Here is a 14655-nt window from a genome sequence, read left to right as displayed (position 1 = left end):
AACATGCAATATCAAAGTTCTGCCTTTATACGTACTGGATAGTTTAAATATACACCGGACTGGAGCATGATCAGCCTAAGTAGGGGACTCAGTTCTGACATCATGAAGATGTTCTATCCAATATGAATCTCTTAGAAACAAATGGAGCCTAGCGTAGCTGTCATGTACAGCTGACTAGTAAGAGAACTGCTTCTCTTTAGGTTACTTTGTACACCATAAGTCTGTAATACCATGGTCTTTCAAAAGTTTCAGATATACTCGTGAGGGGGGGGGGGGGGGGGATTTAAGCTGATCCTTATTTCTGCCTGGTAGCCTATCCAGCCAAGGATTAGTTACAAAATTAGAACCTCCCCCTAATAGTATATGGCCCTGGGCTTTAACTCTCAACAGGTCATACATCCTTTCCAAAAGATGTTTTGGTGGTCACTAGGTACCACATAAATGTTAGCTAGTGTTATACTCTCCCCATTTTAAATCACCAATCACTATTAAAGTTCTAACCTCATCTTGTATTTCGTCTAGTAGGGGAAAGGATAAATTCTTAGGAATTAGTATTGATGATCCACAATTTTTTTTTCTTCCATCTCATGTAGTGTAGTGATAAACCTAGGAATCATATTTATGGTGCAAAATGTTATGACCTCTTTTATTAAAGTGTCTCTCCTGTATAAGAGCTGCATCTAACTGAAATCTAGTTTAGTTCCTTGTACAGTCTGTGCTTGCGAGGAGATTTGAGATCTCTAACATTGTGTGTCCCAACTTGTATAAACTACCCACTATTCAGAAATTAATGTTGCTAAATAACATGTACAGACACTCATAAATTAGTCATTCCTCACCTGACCCCCCCCCCCCATCCTTTCTGCTCTTTAAATGCGACTACCAAAGGTGATGCAAAGCCCATGAGGTAGTACCCGCCAGTATCCCAGTTATATAATTACTAAAAATGATTAAGGTCTTGACCGTACATATATAAAATGATAAATAGATAAGAGTGTTTATCAATTAGAGTCATGCTGCTGGAAGCAGCTAGCACAGAGAGACAGAGCTAGCTCAGAAAGGACAGAAGAAACAGAAGCCAGCTAAGAAGCTGACCACCAGAAATAAGGTGGTCCATATGTTTTGCCCATGCGTTTATCTACGTAGCTCTCTATGGTACGCTGTAAAATAACACAGAATAAGAAAGACATGGTTAGTGTCATTGTGGCGGATCTGGCTTACAGTCGGGCTCAGCCGAAACATCACGCTGATAGCTGATTCCGGGCTACATCGGGTCACCGCTTGCACATCGTGCTTCCCTTCACTTGTACATTGCGCTTCCTTTCCGGGGCTGCTGGACTGTTTCTTGTTGTCTTTCCCTGCATGCCTCCCTGCCTGAGAGTGGTTCCGGCGCTGCATCCTTCAGTTTCCATTTCTGAGTTGCGGAGGAGGAGCCCCATCTCGACGCTAATCAGCTGTTCCCTTGGAGTTGCAGTGATGGAGGTCCCTGGCTGGAGTGCCCCGGCGGTTGAGGTTGCGGAGAACGACCGTTGGTCCGCCATCTTAATTCCTGCTCTGATGGCTGTGTCGCTGTGGATGTTTGTCTCCAACTTCATTTGTTCCATCTGGGCCCTGCTGCAGTCCCGAATTGGGGTTCATCTTGCTGGTCTTCTCTGTGTCAGCCTGGTTTTTCATCTCTCTCCTTGGCCCACCAGGACTTTTGCCGGTCTTCTTTGTCTTTTTTCCCTTCCTTTCCTGTTCTCCCACTCTAATTACTAAATATAACTGGAATGTATTTATTTTAATTAGTTCATTGTAAGCCGCTTTGGGGCTGTAACGCTATGGCAAAAGGTGGGGTATAAATGTACTAAAATAAATAAGTGCTCTCACTTAACTATAGTACTTGTTACTAATATTCTGTTGTAACGCACAGAATTGTTTTGTAATGCACAGAATTGTTTCTAACTTATAATCAGAGCAAAACATTAGTTAATATTCACAAATATTGCACAGTTAGTGTGTACAAAATTAATGTAAGTATGAATGAACCTCAACTACTTGTTTCATAGCATGCTAGAATCTGAAAGTCTGCATAAACGTTACATTTGTAAAATCGGTGAAATCAGTATAATGAGGCGCTGTTTTTGAGAAGCCATGTATCCTTATTTTTGACAGTAGCATCCAATAGTCAGGAAAGCCTGCTGCCCTTGTCCAGCTGTTGCCATTTAGAGGGTGCAGCAGTCCGTTTAGGGTCCTCTTTGGCTGATTGGATGTCCTCTGGGACATTGGCTACTTGAACATCCATAAGATGTTTCTGTGCTTCTGCAGGATCCTTTGCCCTACGAGTATTCTCTTGCACAGTGAGCATTAATCCAGATGGTAAGCACCTCTTACATCGAATTTGCTTGCATCTTAAAGCAGTGATTCCTCTGAATTCTCAGCTTTTTCTGAAGTGTCACTTGGGAGAGATCAGGATATAATTCAGTTGACATCTCTTTCTATTTGAGATTACCTTCATAGTGGATGGATAAGGTTTGCTTCTTCAGAGAAAAATCTACCTTGCTGTTCTCTGCATGGGACTAAAGCTCTATGTGCCTGATTAATTTTTAATAGCATGCTCACCTTTATCAGCGCCATCCAAACTTAATGTATTTTACCAATTCCTGGACCACAGACATGCTGTTTCCTCTGGTACACCTCTGATACTGATATTATTACGATGGGACCTATTTCCTAGGTCCTCTGCCTTATCCTACAGTGCCTGTAAGTCTTTAATGTTAGTATTGCTTGAAGTTTTTAGCGCATGTACCTGGTCCTCACCTACCACGGGTTCCTCCATTTTGTAGAGACCTGATCTCCTGTTTAATATCAAGTGCAGTTTTGATGTGTTGCTTCACCTTTATGAATTCTTTAAGCTCTGACATCCATCTGTCGAGATTGCGTAAGTTACGAGGCAGCTCAGGATGCTCTGCGTCAGTACTGTAATTGCCCTCTGATTCTTCATAGAATTGGCGCCATCTTGGTTACACGCAGTCAGTTTGATAAGAAGAACGCCAAATTCCAAAGGGCAAGTAAGTCTGTTTTCTATAAGAAACACTGTCAACGTCTTTCCTTCTGCTCTAGAGTCAGACTGCTACAATATATTGATTTAGTGTTGGCAAATGAGTTGAGAGCCAGTACTGATTGTGCTGGGACAGAGCTCAGTCTTAGGCTGCTATCCTAGATGCTGACATCACTTCCTCCCCTGGGATCAGAAACAACTTATACCTGAAACAAAGAGCTTGCAATCAAAGTGGGTGCCCAATGCAGTGCTTGCTCATGGTCACAAGAACTGTTAGTGGGATTTAAAACTTGGTCTCCCAGGTTTGCAGCTCATTTTTTTATCTACTATGGTAGTCCTTTCCAATTTGTGATCAGTTTCACAACAGAGCATAGGGCAAGCTGAATCTTCCTCTCAACCTGCAGATACTGGAGACTTCTCTATGCTTCCAGAAGCTTTTTGTGAAATTGCTGCTTGTTTATTTTAAAGGAATGCTACTATACTTCAAAGTGCACTTAATTTAGAAAGTGTGATAGTTCCGTTTCAGACTCTTCTCAGTTGTAGTGAAGAACTGGAGCTGGTGTACAGTAGACTGGGGCTGTATTGTTCCTCCTCTTTTCCAAATACCCAGGAAAGCTGAGGTTAGGAAGAAAGTTTAATCACATTAGTATGTCTGGTAACATGCTATTAAAAAATGGTATTTTTCTGTTTGCAGAATAATCAAGCCCTTGGTATTGGAAGTGGCTCCACAATTGTCCATGCAGTACATCGACTAGGTATGTTGCTGAATTGATTCACAGGCATTTTTATTTGCCAGATACAAAGCCTACTGCTATCGAAAAGAAATGATTAATGCTGAACATTTGCCGTGCACCAGCCAGAGGGACTGCTGTGTGGTACAGAGTAGCTGCTCAGCCTCTCCAAAAATATCATAGGTCAGATACAGTCCATTCTGTAAGGGAATTTGCACTCGGATTCTAAGCCTGTCGCTTTTATCCTTTCTTTTCCTGTGGGGTATACAGAGTCTTGTCCTGTACTATCTGTTGCATTGTTTTATAATTTTATTACATAGTAACATAGTAGATGATGGCAGAGAGAGAGCTGTACGGTCCATCCAGTCTGCCCAACAAGATAAACTCATATGTGCTACTTTATGTGTGACTTTGATTTGTATCTGCCATTTTTAGGGCACAGACCGTATAAGTCTGCCCCGCCTCCCCCCACCGGCTCTGCCACCCAATCTCCGCTAAGCTTCTGAGGATGCATTCCTTCTGAGCAGGATTCCTTTATGTTTATCCCACTCATTTTTGAATTCCATTACCGTTTTCATCTCCACCACCTCCTGCGGGAGGGCATTCCAAGCATCCACCACTCTTTCTGTGAAAAAATACTTCCTGACATTTTTCTTGAGTCTGCCCCCCTTCAATCTCATTTCATGTCCTCTAGTTCTACCGCCTTCCCATCTCCGGAACAGGTTCATTTGCGGATTAATACCTTTCAAATATTTGAACGACTGTATCATATCACCCCTGTTTCTCCTTTCCTCCATGTTCAGGTCAGCAAGTCTCTCCTCATATGTCTTGTAACGCAGATCCCATACCTTTTTTGTAGCTTTTCTTTGCACCGCTTCTATTCTTTTTGCATCCTTAGCCAGATAATGCCTCCAGAACTGAACACTATACTCCATGCGGGGCCTCACCAACGACCTATACAGGGGCATCAACACCTCCCTTCTCCTGCTGGTCACACCTCTCTCTATACAGCCCAGCAACCTTCTAGCTATGGCCACCGCCTTGTCACACTGTTTCGTCGCCTTCAGATCCTCAGATACTATCACCCCAAGATCCCTCTCCCAGTCCGTACATATCAGACTCTCACCGCCTAATACATACGTCTCCCGTGGATTTCTACTCCCTAAGTGCATCACTTTGCATTTCTTTGCATTGAATTTTAATTGACAAACCTTAGACCATTCTTCTAGTTTCCACAGATCCTTTTTCATGTTTTCCACTCCCTCCCGGGTGTCCACTCTGTTGCAAATCTTAGTATCGTCCGCAAAAAGGCAAACTTTACCTTCTAACCCTTCGGCAATGTCACTCACAAATATATTGAACAGAATCAGCCCCAGCACTGATCCCTGAGGCACTCCACTGCTCACCTTTCCCTCATCCGATCAAATTCCATTTACCACCACCCTCTGGCGTCTGTCCGTCAACCAGTTCCTAATCCAGTTCACCACTTCGGGTCCTATCTTCAGCCTGTCTAGTTTAGTCAAGAGCCTCCTGTGGGGAACCGTGTAAAAAAGCATTGCTGAAATCTAAGTAGATTACATCTACAGCACGTCTATGATTCAATTCTCCGGTCACCCAATCAAAGAATTCAATGAGATTCGTTTGGCATGATTTACCTTTGGTAAAAACCATGTTGACTCGGATCTTGCAACTTATTGGCTTCCAGGAAATTCACTATTCTTTCCTTTCAGCATTGCTTCCATTACTTTTCCAGTAACCGAAGTGAGGCTTGCTGGCCTGTATTTTCCAGCTTCTTCCCTGGGGTGGATCCCGTCCGGTCCCATGGCTTTGTCCACCTTTAGATTTTTTAATTCTTCATACACACACTCTTCCATGAACGGTGCTATATCCACTCCATTCTCATATGTACTTTTGTCAGTCAATCGCGGTCCTTCTCCAGGATTTTCTTCTGTGGAAACAGAACAAAAGTATCTGTTTAGCAAATTTGCTTTTTCTTCATCATTTTCTAAATAGCGGTTCGCAGCATCAGTCTCACAATTCCCTTTTTAGTCTTCCTCCTTTCACTAATATACCTGAAGAAATTTATGTCACCCCTCCTTACCTTTCTAGCCATTTGTTCTTCTGCTTGTGCTTTCGCCAGACATATCTCTCTCTTGGCGTCTTTCAGTTTCATCCGGTATTCCTCTCCGTGTTTTTTCTTTTTGAGTTTTTCTGTATTTCAGGAACGCCAACTCTTTAGCCTTTATTTTCTTAGCCACTTGCTTGGAGAACCATATCTGTTTCCTTTTATTTACTCTCCTTACATAAAGGTTTGTGGCCCTATTTATAGCTCCTTTCAGCCTGGACCACTGTCCTTCCACATCTCGTGGATTTTGTTCTTTGTGCGCCGCCTTGAATTCTGCTGAAGATGAAGGAACAAATATATTAAAAGCTTTGAACAGTTCCGATAACCCCACACTGCCGTATGATAGGACTTGTAGGACTGCTTCTGAAGAATTTCCAGCAACTTGGTTTTCAAGATTTCCATGATGAAGTATCTATATTTTTATAGTGTTAGAATTGGGTACATTTTGCTTGTCTCTGATCTCTGTAAAACCCAGACCTGCTGGAGGTTTTCAAAGACTAAATTGGAATACTCTCCCTGAATTTTGTTTCAGAACCCATTGCTATTAAAAATGTATTTCCATGCTGTCAGTGTCCCTAGCCTTTGATGAATTCTGAGTGAAATTTGAAAAAGCTGTATTGTTTTCCATATTCTGTGTGGTGGTTTCCATGAAGTACTGCATACATTAAGGTCCTAATACTGTGAGCTAAACTTGTCAATTGGTCTATGGGAAATGCAAAAGCCATAAAGCAACATTTTGAGATTGTTTCAGCACATTCTTTGAACAGAAATATTTGCGAGCACTGTGTTGTATTATTCTTTGTTAGATGTGCTTTTGTGGGGTGTATATTTCTTTTACAGCTGAACGAGTAAAGCAGGAAAATCTGAATGTGGTGTGTGTTCCTACATCGTTTCAGGTATGAGTTCCCCTGTCCCCCTTATGACCCCAGCTACTTTCTGCCCTTGGAGGCACACTTGCAGTAGTTGGGTGCAAAGCTTTGAACCCTTTTATGTGGTGGGATCAAAAAACATATTGTAATTGAAGAAAATATGAGTCTATGTACAGATGCTTAAGTGTGGAGGAGTGAGGTTAGAGTTTGAGATCAAGTAGAATGTGCAGTGTTGCTATCTGCCCAGTCCTCGGCTATATTGTACCCCTTTTTTTGTTGTTCAGTCTACTCTTTTCTCCCCCACTTTTTTTTTTCCTTTTCCATTCTCAAACTTGTATTTTTCCTCATTCTATGGGGCCCAGCAGACATGTGCCAGTCAGGAAAGACAGAGCCATGTGTAATATAATTAACTTCTAGATTGTGCCACTATAAGAATATAAGATGTGCCATATTAGTTTGTGCTAAATGTTCATTGGGCTTAGTATTGTGCCTTTGATAGTGATCAGTCCAGGACACAAGTATCTGTTAGGATTCCAAGGAGTAGACTCATTCTAATTTCACATATTCAGAGATGAGCCTACACAGCTGATAACGGTTTATGGATATTTGCTCCAGGAACTTGTCTAAATTTCTTTTTAAACACGTATGCTGACCACATCTTCCAGCAACAAATTCCATAATGTAATTTTGTAGTGAGTGAAAAATTACTTTTTCCAGTTTGGACCGGACTGCCAAATGTAGAAACCTGCTACTGTTGTAAAATCCTGCATACAGTAAAGGGGAGTTTAAATTATAATGGTGCTATTTCTAATTTTTGTCTTAAACATTGTTTTGTAGGCACGTCAGCTAATCTTGCAGAATGGATTGACTCTCACTGACTTAGACAGACATCCTGAGGTTAGAAGAATTACTTTTTTTTTTCTTGTTGCAGAGTAGATAACCAAAACAATGACCTTCCCAAAATTATACTTCAGTTTTCTGTTCTTACCAAAGAATAGTGTTTTGCTGGGATCCAGTACCAAGAGTCTTCCTTTGCAGTACATGAGCGCTTTTCCATGTTTTGCATTGTCTTTGAGCTCACCTAGTTCAGTCATTACAGTGATACTTTCTGCTGTGGCATCCCTAGACAAAGGTATCGGGGAGTGGGGGGGGGGGGGGGGTGCTGGACAGGAGTGTGCAACAAGGAAGCAAATTAGGTATAGAGTAGATAAGCCAAAGTGACGTTTTCACAGAGGGTAGTGGATGCCTGGAATGCCTATCTGTAAAGGTGAGGAATTCCAAAATGCATGGGATAAACAGGGTTGCATAAATAGAAGATGGAAACAAAACACAGCTTTGTGCCAGAAGTATTTCATCCCCCCAATACTATATGACTTCTGTAGGTTTTTGTAGCCCAAATGTATGACCTGTGATTTTTAGCATTAAATCTTAAATGCTGCATTCTATTCTAGACCATTCTTAATGCTTCTAGATTCCTCCTCATGTTATCCACATTTTTCTAGGGTATCTATTGATTGTATGCTCTGTCGAGCAGGGACTGTCTCTTCATGTTCAGGTGTACAGTGCTGCGTACGTCTAGTAGCGCTATAGAAATGATGAGTAGTAGTATTCTATTGCAGGCTTTGGTATCATCCACAAAAAGGCAAGACACTGTAAGTCAGTGATTCCCAAGCCTAGCCTGAGGGAACCGCAGCTAGTCAGGTTTTCAGGTTATCCATAATGAATATTCATGAGATTGATTTCCATGCATTGCCTCCTTGGTATGCAACTCTCTCATATGCATGGGGTACCCCCAGGCCAGGTTTGGGAATCGCTGCTATAAGTGGTAAATGCTTGCAGAGCATATCTCATGCAAATCTTTCCAATCCCTCTGCCTGTGTATGTGCATAGCTGTTCTGTCTCTGCATGTGACTTTGACTTGAGAGAAGGGAGATGGCTGCAGTTTTGTTAATTGGGAAGGTGGCTGGCTGGCTGTTTCTGGATGAAAGGGTAGGTTTTGGAGAGCGGGGGTGGGTAAATGGTTGAGGGTGGATTTAGTTGCTGGGGGAATCACTTTAGGAGTTTTGAGGGAGCTTGGTGTGAGGAAAAGTGGTAATGGGGGGGGAGGGTTGGAATAGTTGGTGTAGATTTGAAAGATAAGGGCAGCTTGGGAGTGGTGGAACAGTTGCAGTGGGTAATTTTGGGGGGTGTTGGACAGTTATGTGGGAGTGGTTTGGGGTGGTGGGAACATTGTGAGGAGTTATTTTGGGGAGGCAGTAACTCAGGGTAGTTTTTGGAGTTAGGGCATTTTGAGGATTGATGGATTGGGGGCAGTTTTTTTTTGGGGGGGGGGAGGGAGAGGAGGAGTAGAGAACAGAGGCAGTTTGAAAGGAGCAGTTGCCTAACTGCTGTTCTGAACTCTGTGCAGTTTTCTAGGCTGCAGAAACTGGAACTGCTTCTCGTACAGAAATGCATTGGGGAGGGGGTATTTCCCTGGAACCCCTGATTTGATCAGTCTTATTTTTGAAATTTGGGCCTTTACCAGTGTTTATCCATTCCAAGTTTCATACCATTTTTGTTAAATTTTCAGTTATTATGCCCTCAGACAGACGGACATAACCCCTTTTTGTATTCTTTTCATATTTGGAAAGAAAAAATTAAGTTGTAACAAGCAGAATACTTGAGAATCAAGAGGTATGGAGCAGCTTCATATAGATAGATTTGAAAAGATGTTTAGCAATGAGAGGATGGTGGGCATTCACAATTTGAACAACTTGCCTGAGCAGATTCCTGTGTATTAGTAGATGTGGAGCTGTTTTTCAGGACCAATCAGCAAGAACCAGGCGGCATTGTAAGCATGACTTTATAAAGTCAGGTATGTGCTGCTTCAGAAAATATTAGTGTAGGTGTGAAAGAACATGTACATGTATGCACTAGCACACATACTAGTTTGAGGACTGGCGTGAACATTGGTGTAAGTGCAGACTGTCCAAATTCTGCCCTGTGCACATCTGCAGTGAACGTTTGTCCCCTGAAACTTGTGTGTGCTATTTAGTAAGAGGTCATTTGCATGCGTTCTTAGTCCCTAAAAGTAGATGGCTCCTTCATAAAAATTTACCCCATCTGACAGCTTTCCTCCTGTCTCGGCTACATGTATATATGCACTCACATTCACTCTCTTTTTACGTGCAGCTGGATGTTGCCATCGATGGTGCAGATGAAGTTGATTCTGATCTGAATCTCATCAAGGGTGGAGGGTGAGTAAACTTGCTGCCCTTCCTTGAGAACTGAGACGTTGGGTTATGCTTATTGACCTTGAAAGAATGTCTGAGCTGTAATAACCCCCTGGGGAAGGGTGTCATCTAGAACATAATGTCATGAGTTTATAAAACATAAGTTTATCTATATAGTGTCTATAAAATAAACATAACTGTCCAGAGATGTTGTCTGTAGGCATTCTTAAATATATAGCTACTTTTATTTCCTTGGAAAGTGAGTTGTGTACAGCGTAGATGCAAGTCGAATTTCTCTGTGTACTGAAATAATTTTCCTTGCACCTTATATATAATCAGACGATCCCATAGAATTATAGTACAACCAACCCTTTCTCCATACACTTCCATATCTGTTCATAGTCCTTCTCTAAAATGTGCAGTAATTTTCAATGCTATCTGAAATATCTGTCTTGTGCAGGAGTTCAGTGAAGTATTTGCTTCTAGAACATTGTTGTAAACTTGATTCTCCGAGGAGAAGCAGGCTGCTTGTTCACACAATTGGGTCGTCGTCCACGGCGGCCCAGGAATTGGTAAAAAAATTTTGCAAGCAAAAATAAAGGCTTTCGGGAAAGTTCCGTCATGCGAGCAGCACGCACCGCGCATGCGCGAACAACTTCCCGCCCGCTGCACGAGCGTATCTGTTTAGTTCTTTTTTCTCCGCGGTTAGGTGCGGCAGTGTTTTCACTCCGTCAGGCCCAGGAAGAAGATTTCTCTCGCGATTCTTTTTCGCTTTCATTTTCTTTTCTTTTTATCCTGAATATATTTTTAAAAAACTAGTATTCCTGTAGTTTTCTTATTTTTTTGTCCAATTTTAAAGTTTGCTTTCTTTTTCGACGCAGCCAGCGTTTGGACCGCACGGTCAGGTTCTTCCCTTTTTGTGCCCATCTTTTTTGGCACAATTGCATCATTTGATTTCGCCGAGGCCGTATTTTCTTCCATGTCATCGAAGACACCCAGCGGCTTCAAACGTTGTACTCTGTGCAACTGGACCATCTCAGGTACCGATACCCACGCTTGGTGTATCCAGTGCCTTGGGCCCGACCAAAGCCCAGCCGCTTGTAGTCTGTGTCTTCGTATGAAGAAACGGACCCAAGCGCCTCGAGAAGCTCAATGGGAAGTGTTTTGGGGTTCAGTCCGGACCTTTGACATCGGTACCGAGGTCAGTGGCATCGACATTGACAGGAGCATCGTCGTCGGGGAGCAAGGTAATGGCTGCTGAGAGACCAACTCGCACTGGGAGCAGTGAGGCATCGAGTGGGTCTCCACCTGTCTCGAGGCCTTCTGTTATGCAGAAGGTCGGTCCCGGCCCCGAGGAGACGTGAGGATTCCATGTCTTCCTCTTCGGTACCGAGGAGTCTCGATGATGGGCGTCGAGCGAAGGCTAAGAAGCATCGTCATCGTTCTCCTTTGATGCACTGGGGCTTTGAGAGAGTCGGCACCCGAGAAGCGTCTGTGCTGAGAGGACCGCTGCCCCTCGGTACAGGAGGTGCCAATGTGTTGGTCTCTTGGCAGTCCGGTACCTACTCCTGAGCCTCCACGGATTCTTGGGCAGCAGATGCAGCCATCTAGATCTGGTTTAGTATCCTTTTGGAGAAGATTTGGAAAATTTAGTGAAGGATCTGGGTGAGTTTAAACCTCAGAGGTTGCCAGAGGATAAATGTAGAGTGGGTTCTGTGTCTGGCAAGTTGAGATTCTGGGAGGTAACATTGTTGCCTAGGCAGGAGGTGATAGTTCTGGTGCTTTTTGCTTCCTCAGCACATCAGTCTTTTTCTGGCTCAACAGGAAGAGGGCCATCTTGGCGACTAAGTCCTCCAGAGCCCCCCAGAAGTGCTAATGAACACAGGTTCCTCTCTTTTGAATGAGTGAATAGGAGGCCAACCATCCTAGTTTCTTAAGGAGTGAACCCTGGTCATGTCATACCTGTGAATTCTTAGTGTTGTGAGATAGGGCTGCATGCTAGCATTTTCCTGCCCATTCACCAACACTTCTATGGTTTCTCCTTGTCATGTCCATGGCAAGGGATTAGTGATGAAAGCCACATTAGCGAAGTTGCTGCACTTGGGTGCGGTGGTGTCCATGTCCAGTGAAGAATGCAGAAAAGGCAGGTATTTTTGTTGCTCCAAAGAAGGAAGGATCTTTTCAACCTATTCAGAATCTGAAAAGCATCAACAGGACCTTGTGAGTCTCATTCTTAAAGATGGAGACATTACAGTTGATCATTGTGGCAGTGAGAGAGGTTGACTTTGATGTCCCTGGACCCCAGAGGCTTATCTACCTATTCCTATTTGAAAAGAGCACCAGAAAGTTCTCAGTGATAGGGAGCTGTTATCTGTTCAGGGATTTTGTTTTGGCCCAAGTACAACTTCACACAGCTTCTCAAAATTGCAGCAGCAGCCCTTTGAGAGGCAATCTTATATAGATGATTGGCTTGTCAGAGTGAAGTCAGCCTTGGAGAACCAACTAAGCAAATTGCAAGTGATTAAAATGTTACAGGCTCTTAGTTGGGTGGTGAATTCTATGAAGAGCAGGTTCTTGCCATCACAAAATCTTGTTTGATAGAAGGGGAAGATGTTCTTTCCAGAGCAGAATATGCCCAAGATCCAGGATTGAATAAGAGCCCTTCTGGCACTCTATGGGTTTGGGGATTATCTGTAGGTCGTGAAGTCAATGGAATCGGTAATCTACTTAGTGCTGTGAGCTCAAACACTTATGAGACCCCTGCAGCGGTCTTGCTGACAATGTTGGTCATATGAGACGACAATTCACTGGACACCAGAGGTCCTTGCCAGCTTCCCTTGGTGACTAGAATCATGGAATTTGAGGAGAGCAGATTCATCTGAAGACCTCCTGTTGGATGGTCATAACTACAGATGCTAGTCTTGTCTTTTGGGTAGCTCATTGTCAGCGTTGGGTGGCTCAGGGGTAATGGATGATGTCTGAAGCCAGGTGGTGGATAAATAGGCTAAAGGCTGGAACCATTCATTGGGTGCTGCATGCTGTCAAACCCTTGGCTCAAGGGAAAGCTGTCAAGAATCTCCCTGACCATGCCACAACAGTGCAGGAAAGCACTGGCCACTAAGGATAGCTCAAGAAGCAGCCCTTCTAATCAGGTGGGCTGAGGTTCATCTGTAGGTGTTATATGCAGTGCACGTGATGGGGACCAGCATGCATAAACAGACTTTCTGAGCAGAGATGATGATTCTAGGGAGTCAGAGTTGTCAGTGGAAGTCTTCTCTTTTGTCAGGGACCAGTGAGCTATCCATCCGTGAACTTTATGGCCATAAGAATGAATTTGAAAGCTTGTTTCGTCTGCTGTAGACATAAGTGCAGCTTGGCCAGCGATGCTGCAGCTGTGGGCAGTGAAGTGTGTTCATATATCTGTCCTCTGTGGTCCTTGCTGACTGAGTTCTTCAGTGGATTGTAGCTTATTTAGGCCTGACTCTTCTAGTGGTGCCAGATTGGCCCAGATGTAACATAGTCAATGACAGCAGAAAAAGACCTGCACGGTCCACCTAGTCTGCCCAATAAGATAAACTCACATGTGCCATTTTTTGTGTATACCTTACCTTGATTTGTACCTGTCTTTTTCAGGGCACAGACCGTATAAGTCTGCCCAGCACTATCCCCACCTCCCAACCACCAGCCCTGTGGGTTGCAGGCTTCTTAAGGCTCAAAGTAGGAGAGGGGCTGAGATTTCCAGAGTAGAGAGATTTCTTGCAGGGCATGGTGCTCAGAGATTACCCATTGCCCTTTTGTCTTATGGCTTTGCTTTTGAATGGCCTCAGCTGAGTTGCAAAGGCTACTCCACTGATGTGATCATGTCCCTGCTCCAGGAACATAAATGGTCCACCTGTTTGGCTTACACTGGAGAATGTTTGAGCCTATTTGGAGAATGTTTGAGCCTATTTAATTCCCATCTTTTAATTGTTCCCATAATAAATGAAACTCCCTAATCTCTTTTTTTGTCCTGTTTTGTCTTATTTATAGCACTTGATATACCACAAGTGATCCCTGAGGCAACTATGCAGTTTACAGTTTCTATTACAGGCACTTTGCACTGTCCCTAATGGGCTTACAATCTAAGTTATATATTGTACCTGGGGCAGTGGAGGGCTAATTGACTTGCCCAGGGTCACACGGAGGTGCAGAGGGAATTGAACCTGGTTCCCTAGGTCTGCAACCCTCTGCACTAACTATTAGGCCACTCCTCCACTGAACTTGAATATATAGTAAGTTCTGTTGAGTGGGAACTTCCTCTTTTGTACAGTGCTGCTTACATCTAGTAGTGCTATAGAGTGATTAGTAGGTGTAGTAGTGCAGAGAGAGAGGGTTTTCTCTTTTTCAGGATTTCCATTCCTTATATTTTGACCTTCCTCCAGGAGGGCTTTGACTTTCTGTTATTTGAAGATGCAGGTGGCACTGCTGTGTGTTTTTGGGAGCTTGTCAATGTACCCTGACATGTCTCATTGTTAAAGGGCATGAGGCCTCCTGTTTGACTAAGTTGTTTGACTAAAAGGATCAGACGCAAAGGTTAGGACCTTTTTGGAAGCCCAGATCTGATGTATTTCATGTATTAATAAATGTGGAAAGAAGAGCAAATGACAGCCAGAATGATTAAAATGTGAAGTGAGAGAGG

The 14655-nt window shown here is 43.3% G+C and overlaps 1 protein-coding gene across 6 annotated transcripts in view; it reads left to right on the top strand.

Moving 5' to 3' along the window:
* The window catches only part of RPIA (ribose 5-phosphate isomerase A), an 82500-nt gene that overhangs the window by 12662 nt on the left and 55183 nt on the right, over positions 1–14655 (top strand). For all 6 annotated transcript variants that reach the window (XM_030191037.1, XM_030191034.1, XM_030191032.1 and 3 more), the window contains exons 3-6: positions 3735–3795; positions 6737–6792; positions 7603–7662; positions 9937–10001. In XM_030191037.1, coding sequence (XP_030046897.1) covers positions 3735–3795; positions 6737–6792; positions 7603–7662; positions 9937–10001 — 242 coding nt within the window. The remainder of the gene's footprint in view (positions 1–3734; positions 3796–6736; positions 6793–7602; positions 7663–9936; positions 10002–14655) is intronic.

The sequence above is a fragment of the Microcaecilia unicolor genome, chromosome 2 (genome assembly GCF_901765095.1).
Source record: "Microcaecilia unicolor chromosome 2, aMicUni1.1, whole genome shotgun sequence".
Classification (NCBI taxonomy): Eukaryota; Metazoa; Chordata; class Amphibia; order Gymnophiona; family Siphonopidae; genus Microcaecilia; species Microcaecilia unicolor.
The sequence above is the reverse complement of the archived record's forward strand: the minus strand, read 5'-3'. Positions and strand labels throughout refer to the sequence as shown.